Source organism: Adiantum capillus-veneris, chromosome 13 (assembly GCF_014529385.1).
Source record: "Adiantum capillus-veneris isolate H3 chromosome 13, ASM1452938v2, whole genome shotgun sequence".
Lineage (NCBI taxonomy): Eukaryota > Viridiplantae > Streptophyta > Polypodiopsida > Polypodiales > Pteridaceae > Adiantum > Adiantum capillus-veneris.
In genome coordinates this window covers 139,979,762-139,997,556 of record NC_140943.1, presented here as the reverse complement: position 1 = coordinate 139,997,556, position 17,795 = coordinate 139,979,762, and the positions used below count along the sequence as shown (strand labels likewise).

Sequence of the window (17,795 nt, the reverse complement as noted above, 5' to 3'; positions counted from 1 at the left end):
AAGCATAAGTGTGCACCATCTTTCTAACCTTTTTCAAATTGGATGCATTTGGGCTGTTCTGCAAGTTTATGACTTTCAGGTCATCTCATATGCAAATATTAGGTTCTTAAACAAGATGTCCCCAAATGTTCTATCAAATATCCCATGCTAGTTTGGTCTACATAGTATATAAAGATTACCTAAAGTATGGTTGATGGGCCCTTGAATATACTGACAGAGGAATAATGTATTTTGCCAAGCTATCAAAAGTCCCGCATTGAATTGCTCTGTGTACAGATTATTGTTGACGGTCCATGGGATACAACGGCAGAGAAAGATGTCCTTTGTCAACCATGAATTTTTCTGTTGAAGGTGTAATATGGAATGGAATGGACTAGTGAGCTCCATCCAATACTATTGGGGATGTAGAATGGGCATGCATAGGTGGATGAGAAGTGAAGAGTCCCTGTAGCATAACAGCAAGATCTAAGAAGGCCCGCTCTATCTTCCTATGTCTGGTCTGCTAGACACAAAGTATGTGGACGTGGGATGGAAAACAAGGAGCGCTACGTATGCAGATGCCCAACATATGAGACATATTGAGCTAGTATACGACCCTTTTCGCAGAACAGGCCACACTTTGAGTGCTATTCGAGTCGAAATACCAGAGATAGCTGGGTTTTTGTGTCTTATTAGAGATTCACAGATGGAGACTCCGCTCCTATCACCCACACACTAGTGGAGGGTGGCGGTCACAACTTACGGACTTCTTTCAAAGACTGCTCTAATTCCACGTACCCACATTCAGAGAGGGGTCACATTACAGCAAGCAAAGATACTCGAACTTGTAGACGCCCCAAAGCCCTCCAGTCTGTGAATCTGTGCACCAGCCCGACCTCATTCTCTAGTCTGTGAGTTGTGACCTTGACCTGTCTAATCACCTGCGAATATGTGTTGGCCGTTGGATGAAGCCAGCTCTTTGTAATAGAGCATCTTCGGTGGAAGAGGTTGTCTCGGTGTAATCCATGTCTCTCAGATGTACAATTTGCTAGGGATCCTGTCTGAGGATCCTATTCCTCTCATTGTGTGACAGGCGAAACAATTGCAAGTTTGGTTCATACTGAAAAAACGGGAGCCGCTCTAGATCTAGACCATGTATGTTGAACCACTTTGTCACCTATGCATGCCCTGATCCACTCTCACCCGTCTCTGTCAGCTGCCTAGATGTCAAGAGCTTTGCATTAAAGTCTGTCCTGCAGTATGTCCCTCACTCTCTAGATGAAACAAAGAAGAAATTAGTGACTTTATTCAATCTAGGTAATTTGTGATAAAGGAGTGGAGTGACTTCCCTCTTGTGCAGTTCGCATGGCACCAGATTCAACCTTTTGATTCATTGGTAACTTTTGGCATAGATGCTGCTAATAATCCATAAGCTTCAAGGTACATCTCAAAACTGAAGAGAATTTGCAAAGTTCTCCTCCACCATCAACTTTGCATCGAGAGCCAAAAAGTGCCTTCGACCAAATTATCCAGTGGAACTAGCAGACCTTTTTGTTCTTTTCTTGTGCCATGTGACCTGTTGGTAACCTCGCTGGCCTCCCCCGTCCATTGTAGCTCAATCTGAATTGTCGGAATTCTCTGATGAACCATCAACTGATTCCCTTACTTCTTCTATCATCTGATTCCTTACTTCTTAGGAATCTTCTAATGAACTATCATCTGGTTCCCTTGGTTCTTTCTGTTCCATGGAGGAATCTTTCCCCGTTGATGTGGACACTGGCTTGTCCGTCAAATAGGTCAATGAGCTGGCATGCATACCTAAACCTTGCTTGGCATGATCCATAATTCTTTGAATGGAGTCAGACTTCTGTTCTTTTGGCAATCCACAACAAAACCGCTTAATCTAGCCCTTCAACGTGATCCTCCAAAACGAGGATATTGGCAAATAGATATCCAAAAACCTCTGGCAATAGTCATTTGATGTTTTCCTTACTCATTATGAAATGATGCCAAGCCGTAATGACATCATCTTCATATTATTGTGTTATCGAGGTAGCAGTGAAAACTCTTGAATTTTACCGTGTTCGTGGGTGCTTCTCTGTGCAACAACAGAGTAGACCACCATGTCTGTGTATTTCCTTTCGAGTAAGATGCTGCCCTTTGTACCTTGGAGCGTTCCAAGAAACGACCTCCTAAGAAGGCGATGCCAAAAATGCTATATGAATTCAAGGGCTCGATGGGTGTCCCGGTAGCCTGAAAATGTGTCAAACTTGACTGCTTGCCCCCATCCTTGTGTCAAAGGTGACAGTGGAAGATGCAATGAAGACGAACTGGCTCGTGATCCATTGGACACCTCGACTCCGGTCTAGAACACCTACAATGACACATACATGAACAAGGCACACCTGTGGAGAAGAGCGATCATTGAGATAGAATGAGATAGGACATCGGAGAGAGAGAGAGAGAGAGAGAGAGAGAGAGAGAGAGAGAGAGAGAGAGAGAGAGAGAGAGAGAGAGAGAGAGATTTTTTACGTCTATTAGAAGGCCGAAATCGGCCTATGAGACAAATCAATGTACATGGGTGTGTCTTCCGTCAATCGGAAAGACAAAAGTGCTGAAAAAAACCGACTGATGAAGCTGATACAAATTTCCATGATGAGAGTGTGAGTGTGTGGAGCGCTATCGCTATGGTAGCCTGTATGCAAGAGGGTAGTACAAGCATGATATGCATCTGCGTGACTAACTAAACTAGCTCCATCTTGTGCTAATGGGTGGGTGTAAGATGTGGTACATGGGTGGAGTTGGAGCCAAGGTTCCTCGGATGGCTGCAGTGGGGTCGGCCATCATCCGGGCTCGTCTCTCCTCAGTGGCTCGGCGATCACGGGTCTGAATCTCCGCAATCTGGCGTCGATGAAGTATGGGGGCTCGGTAGCCTGTAGCGCGGGGCCATCTCCTAGCTCTGGAGGTTTCAGCCTGCTGAAGAGTCACCCCTCTGTGTGTGTCGGGTGGTGGAGGGGCTGGTAGATGTCGTGAGACGAAGAAGTCAGTGAGCTGGGTCTGTCTCCCTCCTGTCTGAGCTGTCTTGGACTCAAGTAAGGCATCTCTGTGGCTCTGTATCTCTAGTAAGAATCGCCCCAGCTGGCACTGATCTCTGGAGTCCATGATCTCTCGAAGGGTAGGCTGCCCTGTGAATAAACCCTCATATCTGCCTCTAATGTCATCATATGCTCTGCATTTGCATACAAAGTGCTCCTCATCCTCTAGCTCTACTCTGCATACCCGGCATATCCGCTCATCTCTAAGGGTGTCTGATGCTCTGCCGGTCTCAATCTCTAGTCGATGTGAGGAAATCCTCAGCTAGCCAATAGCTATTCGAGCTGTGAGGCATGTAAGTATCCATGTATCGTGGTCGCTAAATGAACCCGTCTACTAGTATGTCCAGTAACTGATCTCGGTAATATGACCGTCTAGATGCCAGGTCGGGTGTGAGCCATGTCCGATTGGTGTAGAGCTGCCAAAGATCCTGTCCGAGCACAATGTTCCTCTCACTACATGAGAGGCGGATGTGGGGTGAATCTTGGTCAAACTGAAAGGGTGGTAGTCTGTCCATGTCTAGGTCCAGTGTGTCAAACCATGCTCTAACCAGAGTGTACCAAGCTCTGTCATACCCTGTCTCTGAGGTCTGTATAGCTGCCTCAAATGCTCTGCGTGTGAGTCTGTCAGCTGGAAGCTTTCTCATCCTCTGAATGAAGGAGATAGTCTGGAACAGTGTCTCTACTATCATGGGAGGTGCCGCTAGCTCTGCTATGATAATGTCATGCCGAAGTGTCGGCTTCCCGCGAAATAATCGCGAGACCATACGTACCTGGGGCCTCTCGACCGCACTCCACTGGGTGTCTGTGAGGCATGGGGCCCAAACTGTCACTGCATACATCATAGCTGATGTGACTAATGTGTCAAATAGCCACCCCTTCGTACGGGGCTCCTGAAAGTGTGCCTGGTGACATCGCCGCTCTAACATGGCCAGTGCTGCATACCCCCGTGTCAGTCTGTCTGTGGCTGCATGTCTCATGGAGAAAAGACCAGGCAAACTCGTGAATGTGACTCCTCGTGAATGTGACTCCAAGGTAGACATATGAAGTGACGACCTCTATCTGTCCGCCGACGGCTGTGAATACTTCTGTAGCCCTCACCATGGGAGAGGTGTGGAAGATCATGACCTTGGTCTTGCCAGGGTTTACTGTCAAACCCCTGCGTGTACAAAACTCATCCAAGGCAGCCAAGTGGTGCTGTAATCCCTCGGGTGACTCTAAAATCAATACAATGTCATCAGCATATAATAAAATGTGTACAGGTGTACCTGTGAGGTCTGACCCCTCTCCTCCAGCTCGTAGAATGTAGTCCTAATCTCGTCGATGTAGAGCCCGAATAGAGTGGGGGAGAGTGGGCAGCCCTACTTAACACCAATGGTGCTAGCAATAGCCTCAGACAAACCTTCTAAACAGCGTACCCTCCCAGTCACCTGCTCATAGAGTGCATAGATGGCCCAAATCATATCTGATGGTATCCCCAAGCTCTGGAGGCATCGGAAGAGCCTCTCTCGTGGCATTGTATCAAAAGCTTTGCGGAAATCCACAAAGCAGCAGTATAATCTCTTCTTCCGCACCTTTGCCCCATCAATGAAGCAAAGCAGAATGAAGATGTGATCAATAGTGGAGAAGGCCCGTCGGAAACATGCTTGGCCGCGTGCTCGTAGACCCTCATTCTCTTCATATGAACCGAGCTCTGCCTCAAGTACTGCCCCGTATAGCTTGGCCATGGTTTGGCCAATCATGAAGGTCCTGTAGTTCCCTGGGCCCAGGGTGTCGCCAGATTTGTGGAGACACACAATAGTGTGCCTGGTCCACTCCTCTGGGAAGCCCTCCCCTATAGCCCGGTTGACCTGGTTGAAAACATGTGCAATCAAAGGGGCTATAGTGGAAGCTATGTATATTAGATGCTCACTTTGCAATCCTGTATGGTCGGTCGAGCGGCCATGTTGTAGTCGGCGGTCTATGGCCCTCTGTACCATCCCTGCTGTGAAGAAAGAAGAGCTAGTAGGGCGAGGCTCGGGTGGCAGTGGGATGTGAGGCTGCCCAGGTACCTCGTACAATCTCTCAGCATAGCCATGCCATGTCTGCGGATCCCCAATAGGAGTGGTCGATCGTGGCTCTCGTAGAGTACGCCATGCTACAGCACTATCCATGCTCATGAATAGGCGGTATAGCTCAAGCTCTTGTGCCTCCTCAAAGGCCCGCGGCTTCTGGCGTGTGAGGGTCTTCATCTGTCTCCTGGCCTCTCTCTCTGTGATCTCTCCAAGTACTCTTTGAGCTCGTAGTCGACGATAGAGAGCCCTGCACTCATCATCATACCAGCGGTTCTGTGGCATAGTCACCCGGGGGGGGGGGGGGGGGGGGGGGGGGGGTTGTGACCAGAGTGGGTGGTGTGTGGAAATGAGCTGATGGCTGATGTCTGAAGAACGGATGTGATGTGTGAGGTGAGTAAGGGTAGTGGGGTGGCAGGGTGAAGCAAAAGAAGATCGTTCTCGACGTGGGCAGAGTAAATGGGAGCTAGCTCGTGTATGAAGTGAATGGTGTGTGGGGTGCGTGTGGCGGGTGTATGTGTGGGGGTGTCTCCCTTGAGGGAGAGTGCTAGATATGTGTGGTCAGCCCCAATGGGTATGGGTTGGATGGTGAAGGAGCTGAGTAGATCCCATGATGTAGTCTACTGTACTCCCCCCTCCAACTGTGATTGAATGTGGTGTGCATGTCAATCCTCCTGAAGTAGGCCACTGAGCCATCCCGTTATAAATAACGAGACGGTGTCGAGAGCCTAGTTTGAGTAGGTGGTGGCCGTAGAGTGTATGTGTAGTATCGGTTGAAACTCGTGCTGTAGCCTCCTCCTATCTGGCGGGTAGTAGCTGTGGGTCCTCTGTGTCAAATGCCTCGCATTGATCCCTGCCTGTCCTGGCATTGAAGTCTCCCATAAGGAAGACTTCCCCTAGTGTGGAGTACTCCATGATCCCCTCTGAGAGGTATGTGTATGGTGAGGAGTCCTCTCGATCTATCATAGAGAATCTCGAGCCATGAGGGGCGAAGTAGCATAAAGCTATGTAGATGGTGCTCTCTTGTGAGAGCTATAGCCGGATCCAAAGATATCTGGCGTGTGGTTCACGTGCAGCAATCTGTATTCTGTTCTGAAGCCCATCTCTTAAGAGTATGGCTACTCCTCCTGATCCTCTCGTAGTGTGCTGGTGTGTACAATCTCTGTGTGTGTGACTCCCAATGGAATCCCTGAACCTGAGGTAGGCTCCTGTCGGTGCTCTCACGTGTCTCTATCAAGAGAATGATATCCCTGCCTCGACTCACCTCCTCAAGCCTCTCTGGATGTGTCCATAGATCTCCATTGCAGTTCCGGACTGCAAGATGTATCTCTTCTGGTGTCTCATAGGCCGCGAATCCCTATGGGATGGCCTTGCCATCAATGATGACCCGGCCGTCTTTGTATGAAGCCTTCTTCCCCTCTTTGTGAGCTTGGTGTACTCGCGGCATACATGTCCGGCGATGAGCTACCTGCATAGGTGTGAGGTCGTCATCAAGGTAGATGGGGGGGCCTTCAATCCCTCTCAAGATCACCCTCTTGCGAAGGAAGGTGGATCGTACCTCTTCGGAGGGGAAGTATAAAATGAGAGCTCTCTTCCTCGTGGGGTCCATCCCCGCTCTCCAAGATTTGATGAACGGGAGGGGCTCCTCTTCTTTGTAGCCAAGCTTCTTGCATAGTGTCTTCCCATCGGTCTCCGGAGTAGAGCCTTCTTTTTCCACCATGCAGGTGATGCGCACATTGAGACGCCGGGCTTGTCTCATCTTCTCTTCCTCAAGAGTGGCGTGCACAATGAGAGCTTCTTCTTTTTGTGCCTCTTCCTTCGCCTCCTTCTTGATGTTCTTCTTCACTCCTTCGACCCAACCCTCTTTGGTAGCCTCTAGCTTGGTCTCCATGCTCGCAATCAAGGCTTGGGGCTTCCTTTGCCTCTTCCTTGAGCTCCCCGTCCTTGGGGGTGAGGGATGCGATCGAGGCTTTGAGGAACTCGATTTGCTCCCGCATTGCCTCCTCCTCCTTGAGCCATTCGTCTTTTTCTTTCACCCTCTCTATCTCCCATTCTTCCTTCTCTTTCCCCCATGCTTCACGTTCTTTGATGTAGGCTTCTCCGTCCTTTTGGCGTTTGCATAGACGTTTGATGACGGATGTGAGTGTTGAATTTGTCATCTTTTTATTTTCTTTGATGGCAACGTTGAGCTTGTCTTCGATCTTCGTGAGGTCTTCAATTTTTGCCATTGTCATGTCCTGTGTGCTTGCCTCTGTTTTTAAAATTTTTTTTATCCCTATCTGTTTTTCTCTGTAACCTCTGTGTGGCAGCAGTTAGAACTTAGGGCATCCGGGTGTGGGGAGGAAGCAATGGGCAGCCAGGTGGGGGGGGAGCCCGCCGGGTGTGGGAGCAGCAACCAGCAATGGGGCGAGCAGCAGCAGGTCACGGCAGCAGGCAGCAGGTCGCGGCTGTGGCATCACGACCAGGGGAGCAGTGCGAGGGGAGGGCAGCACGAGAGGGACCACCTGCGCGCAGCGCGAGAGCAGAGGGGTCACACCATCGATAAGGGCAGCAGAGAGAGAGAGAGAGAGAGAGAGAGAGAGAGAGAGAGAGAGAGAGAGAGAGAGAGAGAGAGAGAGAGAGAGAGAGAGAGAGAGAGAGAGAGAGAGAGAGAGAGAGAGAGAGAGAGAGAGAGAGATGGATGGATGGATGGATGGATGGGAAAGGCTCTACCATGCTGATAACAAGCTGCTCATACAAGTGACCGCCTGTTACGTCCCTAGACATCAGGATGGGCACGTGCAGTTATGTCCATCCAATGTGAACATGGCCCTTTGGTTATGAAGTCCTATAAATAGGACTTGAGCCTCATTTGTGAGACATCTTGTGTGATCACCACACATGGACTCTTGGCCCTTGGCAGCTCTACCCGTATAGGTGTGGCAGAGGCTAGCCCGCTTGGTTGGAGGCTCCCAGGCTCGGGGGTGAGCCCGTATTGGCTGTATGGCTGGGAGGTGAGCCTGATGTCTGCTGACTACGTGTGTCTAGGTGTGAGTTTGGCTTGTGTCATGTCATGTGTGCAGGATGGATTCGGGGAGGGACTAACACCACGGGTGGTCCGACATAGAACTGACATGCCAACTAGAGAGACCCAAGGTGCACACAAGTGCGACTGCTACTGACACTTCCCACTGGTCTTGCACATGAGACCATTGACATGACGACAACATCACCCCAACATTGATGCATGTCCTGACATCAAGGAAGAATTGGAGAGAGAGAGAGAGAGAGAGAGAGAGAGAGAGAGAGAGAGAGAGAGAGAGAGAGAGAGAGAGAGAGAGAGAGAGAGAGAGAGAGAGAGAGAGAGAGAGAGAGAGAGAGTTGGATCTCTGCTCTCCTAGGCTAGCACACAAAGATGGTGCTATGCCTCTGGCTGAGATGCCCATGGGATGGGCTGCCTTGAGGGGATAACTCGAAGGGGAAGATGTGCCACCCATCTCTCCTAGCAAAGGACCATCCCCACAAGAAACCCGTTATCACCTACAAACCCCGTCGTGGCTGCCCACCAAAAACGCTGGGGCTGTTGGTGAAAAACGCTAGGGCTGCATGTCGGCGATATCCTACTACTACTGCCCTCTGGAGCACCCATGAGAGGGCCGCCCCACATTGGGGCTGAACTGCATGCCTCTGGAGGTGGGACCCCCTGCACCATATATCGGTCTTGCCCCTGACTGCCCGACTTAGTCCTCAGCCCCACGATCTTGAAATAAATCCCATAAATAGGGAAAAATAGGAGAAAAGGGCAGAAGGCTCTTGAGGGCACTGGAATCCGAGGGGAAAAGGTACCCAATGGCAAGGGAAGCCTATGTGGCTAGGAAATTGAGCCAAAACCCTAAGTTAAACATAGCTAAACATAACCCGACATGAGAAACCTACCTCACACTGACCGGGCACAGCCACAAAACAACCCTCACTCCCTAGCAATTGTCCCTTCTGTTTGAAAAGAGGTTACAATTTATTGATCATGGCATGGTTGACAACAGCAGGAAGAAAATTCGCTTCGATTGGAGAGTCTTCATTGAAGTCAAGCATTCTCTCTTACAGTTCGCCTCGCCAGGCATACTTCCTCTCTTGTTGTGGCCTTCGAGTAGTTGGTAATGTAGTTGATGAGATGGGCTACACTTTTCAGTTTCCCCTTGCAGCTTGATGTTTTGGATTGGGTATGCATTACCGTCAGCTCTGAAGAGAGCTTTCGCACATGCTGGTTGACTTGTTGCCCATTCCACCCTTGGCTGATGGTGCTTGCATGTCTGATTGGTTTTTCTGGGATTCACCCTTTGACGCTATTTCTGCTAGACAGGTGTATGCTCTTCTTCTACCATGGTCCTAGATTGTTGACCATTTTAATGCGCTATGGACAATGCACAAGTCAGATACCTGGTGGAAGAAGCCACTCTACCCTCTGGAAGAGCCACTTGCCTTTGAAGGAGCGATTGTTTCTGTGGCGATGCTTGCTTGGAGTTCTCCCGGTGGGCTCGTTTCTCAGTGCACATCATATCCTCTCTTCTCGTTGTGTCCGTTGTTCGACTGTGGAAGAGACGGTTAGTCACCTGCTTTGGGATTGCTGCATTACTAGAGATTTTCTTCACCGCATAGCAATGTGTATGCGGATCCATTTCCCCTCTATTGTCTTCCACAAAAGGTTTTGGGCTTTTAGCATTTTCCCGCCTTCCTTGCAACGATTTGCGGTCTTCTTTATGTGGATCAAATTTTGGGCTTATTGGCCCTATGGCGTCAACGTAATGGGTGCATGTTCTTTCAACTTGATGCAGATCCCTTTCAGTTTTTCAAGCTCTCTCTTCGACAATCTTTACGCTTTGCATGGAAAGTTGGTGATATCACCTTAGAGATGCATCAGCTCTCCTATAAATGCTTTTAGCCTTCTTCGTGTTTATGTATACGATCTTTTTTGTGGGTTTTCCTCGCCTTGAGGTTTCCCACTTCTAAATTAATCCCAAAGATTTACAAAAGAAAAGTGTGTACGTATATATACACCTATTGCATCTCTTGCATTTTGCGAATGCAATCTGTCTTTTTCGTGAACTTTTGACGATCTAAAGTTGGCATTTGAACCTTAAGGACAACCCTCCTCATAGGGCTCATCTGATTGCACACCTCGTCCAAGTGTAGCAAATCTCCCAAACATTTTCCACAGTCCGAATGTGTCCAATTGCCTCTAAAGAACGATTGAAAAAGATAAAGGAGTGAGTCTTGACATTAAGATGATATCATGAACGTTGATATTGCTGATTGTTCTCCATCTCTCTAGAAGTAAGCTTGGTAATCTCTAGCTGATCAATCTTAGTATGCACCATGAAGATAAGATCATAGGTCTCTAACACTAACAAGTGAAAAATTAGCATTGCAAACAAAAGATGTTGATGCTGGTTCTCGAAGCGCTTTGTTCCTTCCTCTACTTTTGGAAGTGCCCACATGCTCCTCCTTTTGATCACAATTGTCTACCAAACATGCGGTACAGAAGCCACAATCTTTGCAAGCATGTAGGATAAGAGCTACACAAAAGTAAGCTGAACAAAGTATGCAATGAAAACTTTTGGATGGTTGAAATCTTCAATTCTGATGCAGTTCTTCACAATGAAAGTCTTCGGTTGCTTTCCCATTACCTATACCAAAGAGGGGTGGGTATTGAGAGGTGCGAAAAGACAGAATTCAGCAAGCTTACGGACTTTTTTTAAATGAACAACCAAAAAGATGATAAAAGTGTAGGATGATGAAAATAGGCTTCTCCAAGGTAGATATGGCTATGGAAAGCTTCAAAGTGCGGATAAATAGTGTAAAAAATGAGATTTCAGCCCCTTGAAGTGCCCTAGAAGGAACAAAGGGCTTGGAGAATTATGATTGATATTCACTTGTTTGCAATGCTAATGTTTCGTTTGCATCTGTATGGAAGTTCAGCAGTGTATTGCCCTTGATATTATGTAAATTCTCCCACGAATATTGAGAAGCTTTGAGGGAGGGGCCAGCCGTTTTGGCTCATTGTGTGCCTTTTTTTGTTTTGGCTTTGTTGTTGAAAATTGTCAAGAAATGTTTGTATACTTGGTGTCCAACTCGGTTTCGCTCAAGGGTTCGTCATGATAGCTTTGCAGCAAGACACCGGCAGTCCCCTCTAGATGCAGAAGCAAGAAGAGACTTCTCCTCGATGGAAATGCAGCCACAAGTCACCCTACTAATGGCTGGAAATCAGCAACCCAATCAGCCCATCTTTGCACTTTCAAACATACACCATCACAGGTGGAGGAGAGCTGGGAAAAAGAGAGAAAACGCAAGAGAGCTCCTTAGTTTGAGTGTATCCTTCTCTACTAGCATTGTTTGGCATATTTTTTATTATCCCAGTAGAGACAGGACTACAGGCTTACCCCAATTTTTTATTGGCTAGACACTAGAAGAGGGTCTGTTGCATGCATTTTTGACTCAGTTCATTAGGAAGAGAATGGGGTCTAGGAGGGCCTCTTTACTTGGTAGTTTAAGGAAGTCAAACCTTTAGTGTTAAGAAAGTAATCAAAGGACATCTTTTGAACTCAAACAGGCAAAACGGCTAGTTTATTTGAATTCAAATTTCCCCCCAAAATGGAATCTAAAATCTAGCGGGTAAAACCATATCATGTAGCATATCTGTGGAAAGAGCTCGATGTGTAGATTCCAGATCTATTATCTCCGCTTAAATCGGAGATCATATGTGGAAGTTATGGAGGGCCGAAAATCATAAAATTGTCCACCTCCTTTTTGGGAGGGAAAGTGCATCCTTTGACCACTCTTACACACCCACCATTCTTGCACACATGGCGTACACATATTTGTCAAAATGTTAATCACCTTTATAATCTCATGGCAACTAAAGATTCTGTCGTGAAGATCTGCAAAACGTTGGTTGGTCTTGCTGATCCAAAAACGCTAGGCTGAATTTTGTGCTTGCGATGGAAATCTGCTAACAGTAGGTCTGATCTGTTGTCATGCTGTGGAATCTGCTAACGCTAGGGCTGATCTGTCTTCTTACTGTCACCGGGCTGATCTGCACTGCAAAAACGCTGGGTTGTCTATAGCAAAAACGCTGGGTTGTCTATAGCAAAAACGCTAGGTCTTTGTTGATGGGGGTCCTGCTGAGAAGTTGCGTGTCGAACGCAGAGTTCCTACTGCCTCTTTTGCCAAAAAGTGCTAGCGCTAGGTTTGCTTATATACATGCTTAGTGAATTTGCCCTACCTAGTTCCCAACAAAAGTCACTTACAAATAATAAGTAAAAAATGTCAAAAATAGGGAAAATAGGTCTATGCACTGTAAAAATGCTCCTGATGGGTTCTGATGGAAATCTGATGATCATGCTGTGCGCAACCAGAGGATATGCATGTACTCTAAGTGTCTGGACATGCACGGTTTGCGAACAGACTCACAAAAGTGCTTGAACACTTCCTAATCTAACTGAACTGAACCCATGTCATGAAGTAGCTTGTCCACGTATACATAGGGTTAGATGTGCACGTGACAAAAGAGGTCCTCCTAGACCCCATCCTCTTCCTAATGTCTAATCTTCTCTGAGGGATCTTTGGATCAGCCACCACATCTCGTACTTCATGTGGATGATAGCACATGATGGCCTGTCGTATGGGACTTGGGCTAGTAGTGGTGGTGTTGATCCTGCATGCATTTGTTGCCCGATACAGGTGGATGAGAGTATACAACATCGTCTATGCATTTGCCCGTTTGTTCTTCTGAGTTGGCGTGCAATTTGTGCTTTGTTGTGTCAAGTACTCGGTTTTGGTAACAATTTGTTGACTATTACAGTTTTCAGGCTTGCACCTTACAATGAGGGGTGTTGATTTTGCTTTCTTGGTGACAGAGATGGGCTATAGACATGGCACATTGGACAGGCTTCCTGCTCTTATTCATGCTTTCAACTTTGCATGCACGAGAGATTAGTTTTCCCACCATCTGTGCCATTACTCTCTAGCAGCTTTGGAAGGCTTACTGTATGCATCTTCTTAGTAGAGAGCCCACTATCATGGCTGACACACTCAGCGGTATATGGTCCGAGATTTCTGACACTTTGAAGTTAGTGGGATGCTTCAGTTGACTCCAAGGCCACTCGAGGAGCAATGACATCGTTTCTTGAGAGGCTAGTCTAGTACGTCTACATTGTCCACTATGGAACAAGGGATTACATGGTTCCATTTCTTGCGTTGTTGGTTTTGCTTCCATACACAACTTCCATTTAGGTCGTGTCACAAAATGATGACGTGGCAATACTACCCGGATCTGCGTTTTGCGCTGACACGCCACGTGTCAGGCTGTATGGATTTCTGCCATTTGCGCTGGTCGCTTTTGGGGACAGTTTTTAGACCAGATGCTTTTGGGGCATCCCTTGTAAGAATAAATAGAACCCTTTGGGCCTCACTCTATAGGGCATCTGGATGCAGAGTCTCAGAGCAGAGGTCCCTTGGGAGTTACAACTTTGCTCAAGCGTTAATATAAAAATAAATATTGAAAGGGGCTCTAGATTTTGGGGCCAATACCACTGGGCACGGAACTATGTCGGGTTGTGTAGACTCTACTTTTAAAAAGTTTGATAAAGTTGTGAAGTATTTTAATTGATTCTCTGCTTTGTTGTGCAAGATTAGCGACTTGGGGTGCCCAAGTCTATAACAGTGGTATCAGAGCTTCAGGTGTGTGCTTCGCATACCGATCCTACCAAAAAGCAGACATAGCACTTTTGCACTGTGAAAATTTTATCAAAGAATCTTCACGCCCTGGCCTCGGACTTATTAGCCACTCCCACCCTTACTTCATCGTGCATTGGGCGTGCTCATGTTTCATCACTTTGTCTTATAGGGCATAAGCCATAAAGAATCCCAGATTACACATGGGTTCTCGTGGAGAATCTGACAGAGATAACATCTCTCGGTGGGAAGGCAAAGAAATGTTGAAATCCGGTGGGAAACTGACGAAAAAAATGAAGAATGCGACAAATTTTCGGCAAGAAAGGTTGCCAGAAGACCTTTGAAAGTCTCTTCAACGGTTGAGAATTTGGATATGCGGCAGAAGTCAAAGTGGATTCTCTCAACAAGCTCTACGCATTGACGCGAACAAATCTTATATCCAATAACTTTGGAAAATTAGAGTTTTTGCAAAAAAAATTAGTATGCGTGGAATTAATGTTTTTTGAAGCTCTTGTTATCTGTGTGCAGATAACTACTAGGAGCGAGGAACATGCATATGAAAGCATTTGGAAGCATGGAGCCGGACATCGACTCTTTTGCAACGAGGTGGACCATTTGCTTGAAATTTTGCATGTTTTGCAGGTGAAATCGAGGATGACATGGCAAGGAATTTGCATTTGAAAGCAATTGGGAGCAACGGCAGCTCAAGAATGAATTGTCGATTCAAGATAAAAATGATGAATTTTGTTTTGAAATCTGAATGCTGATGCATGAGGAACGATGAACGATGAAATAAGATTCTAGTACATCAAGATTCCCATATGAATGGGATGATTGGATACTGTGGTGAGCGCATCAAAAGTTCCCGAGGGATGAGATGGCTACACAGGGATCTAGGTGCATCAAAGCAGAGAGAGAGAGAGAGAGAGAGAGAGAGAGAGAGAGAGAGGGGGGGGGGGGGGGGGGGGGGGGATGGCGATTGCAATTTACAAGATGAATAATGGATGAAAGAAATATAATATAAAGAGGGCTTTTTTGTGTGGAGGTGATGGAGCATCCCTTGGGAACTCTTGATGGTCTCAGCATAGTCTCATTCAATCATTCATCATCATCATCATTCCATCGACAAAAAATCTTGCAGACATGAGATTCGTTATGGCAAGAATTGAATGATGATTTTGAAGCAGAGATTAAAGACACATCTTGGGATCACTTGTTTGGTAAAATGCTATACATGTGGGATGAAAATCAAAGATTGGACGCATGGATAGAGGTTTTGAAAGAAATTAGGTTTTTTGTATTATGAGATATTAAAAATAGAAAAGGATATGTGTGCAATACATTTACATTTGTTTGGGTCAAGCTAGTAACTTTGGACTTCTTAGACGAGGCTGATATGCTTAGCATAGTGATGTGTGTAAAGAAGTATGTCCCTCTTTGTTTGTTGAGAAATCTTTAACAAAAAAAAATATAATATATTCTTATTCCTTTGTTTTTCACATTTTTGTGGATTAAACAACATTGGTTACGTGGCCAGCCACATAGCGATAAGATGACTAGAACTGAATGAAACACTTTGTTGAGTATGAACTCAATGTCTGATTGATAAACCTGAATTCCTGAAATGATTACTCACACATGTGATTGTGTTTGAGTGCAGGATTGAAAGATGGAATGATTGATGAAATGATTGCAGCATTTCGGTCTTGAGAAGTCTATGGACATGATCCCAATAAGGATTAGTTAATCCGACATTAGTGAGGTCTGGTGTGGATCTAGATCCGATTGCTAAATACGTTGCCAGGAATCATGGTCCTACATCTGGATGGATTCTATGTGATGGTTTGAATTTTGAATGTGATGTGACTATCGTCTTTGTTCAAGTGCTATATTTGTGTCATCTAGTGCGTTGGTACTTAGAGTCGGTGTCTACCGAACTGGTCTATAGCTTATGTTTGATTTTGTAGATGTAATTGAGGGCGATTAGAATTCTTTCAAGAGGGGGTATGTCACAAAATGTTGACTTGGCAGTACTGCCCGGACGAACCAAATGACGTGGCAGAATTGTACAGAATCCCGTGAATCGCGCTAGCATGCTGACGTGGCAGTTGTAAGGATCTCCGCGTTTTGTGTTGACATGCCACGTGGCAGGCTGTACGGATTTCCGCCCATTTGCGTTGGTTGCTTTTGGGGACGTTTTTGGATCAGATGCTTTTGGGTTAATGCTTTTGAATTGAATGCTTTTGGGGCTCTGCTTTTGGGGCATCCCTTGTAAGAATAAATAGAACCCTTCGGGCCTCACTCTGCAGAGCATCTGGACGCGCAATTTGAGAGCAGAGGTCCCTTGAGAGTTGTAACTTTGCTAAAGCATTATTATAAAAATAAATAGCGAAAGGGGCGCCAGATTTTGGGGCCAATACCTTGGACGCTGGGCCGTGTCGACTCTACTATTAAAAAGTGTGATAAAGTTGTGAAGTATTTTAAGTGATTCTCTACTCTATTGTGCAAGATTAGCGACTTGGGGTGCCCAAGTCTATAACAGGTCGTCTTTGTACACACCTCTAGGATCATAAGGTACACTTAGGGGTGCACGTTAGCTGCCCAACTCCCGAACTCACCCATAAACCCATAACTAAGTGGAACATGAGGGGTCAAAAGCCCAACTCAGGGTGCCCTCACAATGCGGCCCAGAACTGAGATACCAGACAAAATCTTGGTCCTACCAAGGACCAAAGCACATGAGAACAACCTTACAAGGCCAGTTACAGCCACAAAGAAGCTCTTTCTCCTTAGAGGCAAAACACCCAGGAAACAACCCCCAAAACTCGAGCAGCAGCCTTTAAATAGCATTATCCCTTTTTTTTTTTGACATTTTTCAAGTCGTGAATAGGGCTAGGAGGGTACAATGCCACTTGTACATTGACTCTGAACCCATCCTTGCACTCGGGCAGAAAGGTTTGCATAATTATCATTCATTACCCTTGTTGCAGGACACAAGTAGAAAGGTGCTAGGAATGCTTCAGAAGACCGCAATCTAAAGATACATAGATCTCCATTCCTAGCATCGTAAAGACAAACTTTAAGGTCCAAGAATAGCTCAATCAACCTCAAGTAACTTCATAGAGTTGGTGTAGGTGCACACAGGCTTGCAGACAATTCTCTTAGATTGATAATTTCATGTGTCCAAAGGTCTATTGTAAACTTGCGTTTAGCAACGTGCAACCTGTGGGTTTCAAGGTGCAACTATTTGAAAGTTGGTTTTGAAGTTTTGGTTGCATGGTTTGCAGGTTGCCAAAGGCGATTGGGGGGGCTCTTCAGGGTGTCCAATATATACGCGACGTTGCAGATGCAGATGCATTGGTTGAAGCTCTTGTGAGTTAACAATTTTTGACACTTGACTGTTGAATATTGGGATAAATATGCAAGCTTTAACCAATCCTTTTGGTCTCTCGTCTTGCCTGCTCTTTGCAGTCATCTTAATCTTAGAAGTCCCTGTGCTTGACAATGTTGAAATATTGCTCTTAATTTGTATAGTATTGGAATTGTTTTCTCCCAGTTTGGTGTGATGGATATAAACAAATTATATATCTCAATGAAAGCATATTGGAATATACATGTGATGCACACTTACTTTACTGCACGTTTTTGGGCGTATTATGTAATTTAGCTCTTCTAAGATGTTCAACACCACACAAACATGGGGAACCAGATCACAATCGGAATTCACTTTCTGAAAAGAGTATGTACAATCCTATGTGTCCTTGGGAGTTTACTTCCAAAGGGCCACAGTTTTCTATGAAGCAGGCAACAAAGACCATTCTTGCACGCAGGTTTAACACGTGAAAGACAATGTCCATAGATACAGTTTCAGGAGCCACACACAAAACTATGGCTGTTTGATACACTGGTTACACCAACTTTCCTCTTAAGGTACGGAAATTTGGGGCCCCAGTCTCTACGGTAA

General features: G+C 46.1%; 1 protein-coding gene and 2 pseudogenes across 2 annotated transcripts in view; 1 reads left to right on the top strand and 2 right to left on the bottom strand.

Moving 5' to 3' along the window:
* MDAR6 (monodehydroascorbate reductase 6) overlaps positions 1-17,795 on the top strand; it is a 45,361-nt gene that overhangs the window by 2,096 nt on the left and 25,470 nt on the right. For both annotated transcript variants that reach the window (XM_086527474.1, XM_086527475.1), the window contains one exon: positions 17,119-17,203. In XM_086527474.1, coding sequence (XP_086383600.1) covers positions 17,119-17,203 — 85 coding nt within the window. The remainder of the gene's footprint in view (positions 1-17,118; positions 17,204-17,795) is intronic.
* On the bottom strand, positions 5-5,396 carry LOC147444971 (uncharacterized; annotated as a pseudogene).
* LOC147444970 (uncharacterized) lies at positions 5,454-14,750 on the bottom strand (annotated as a pseudogene).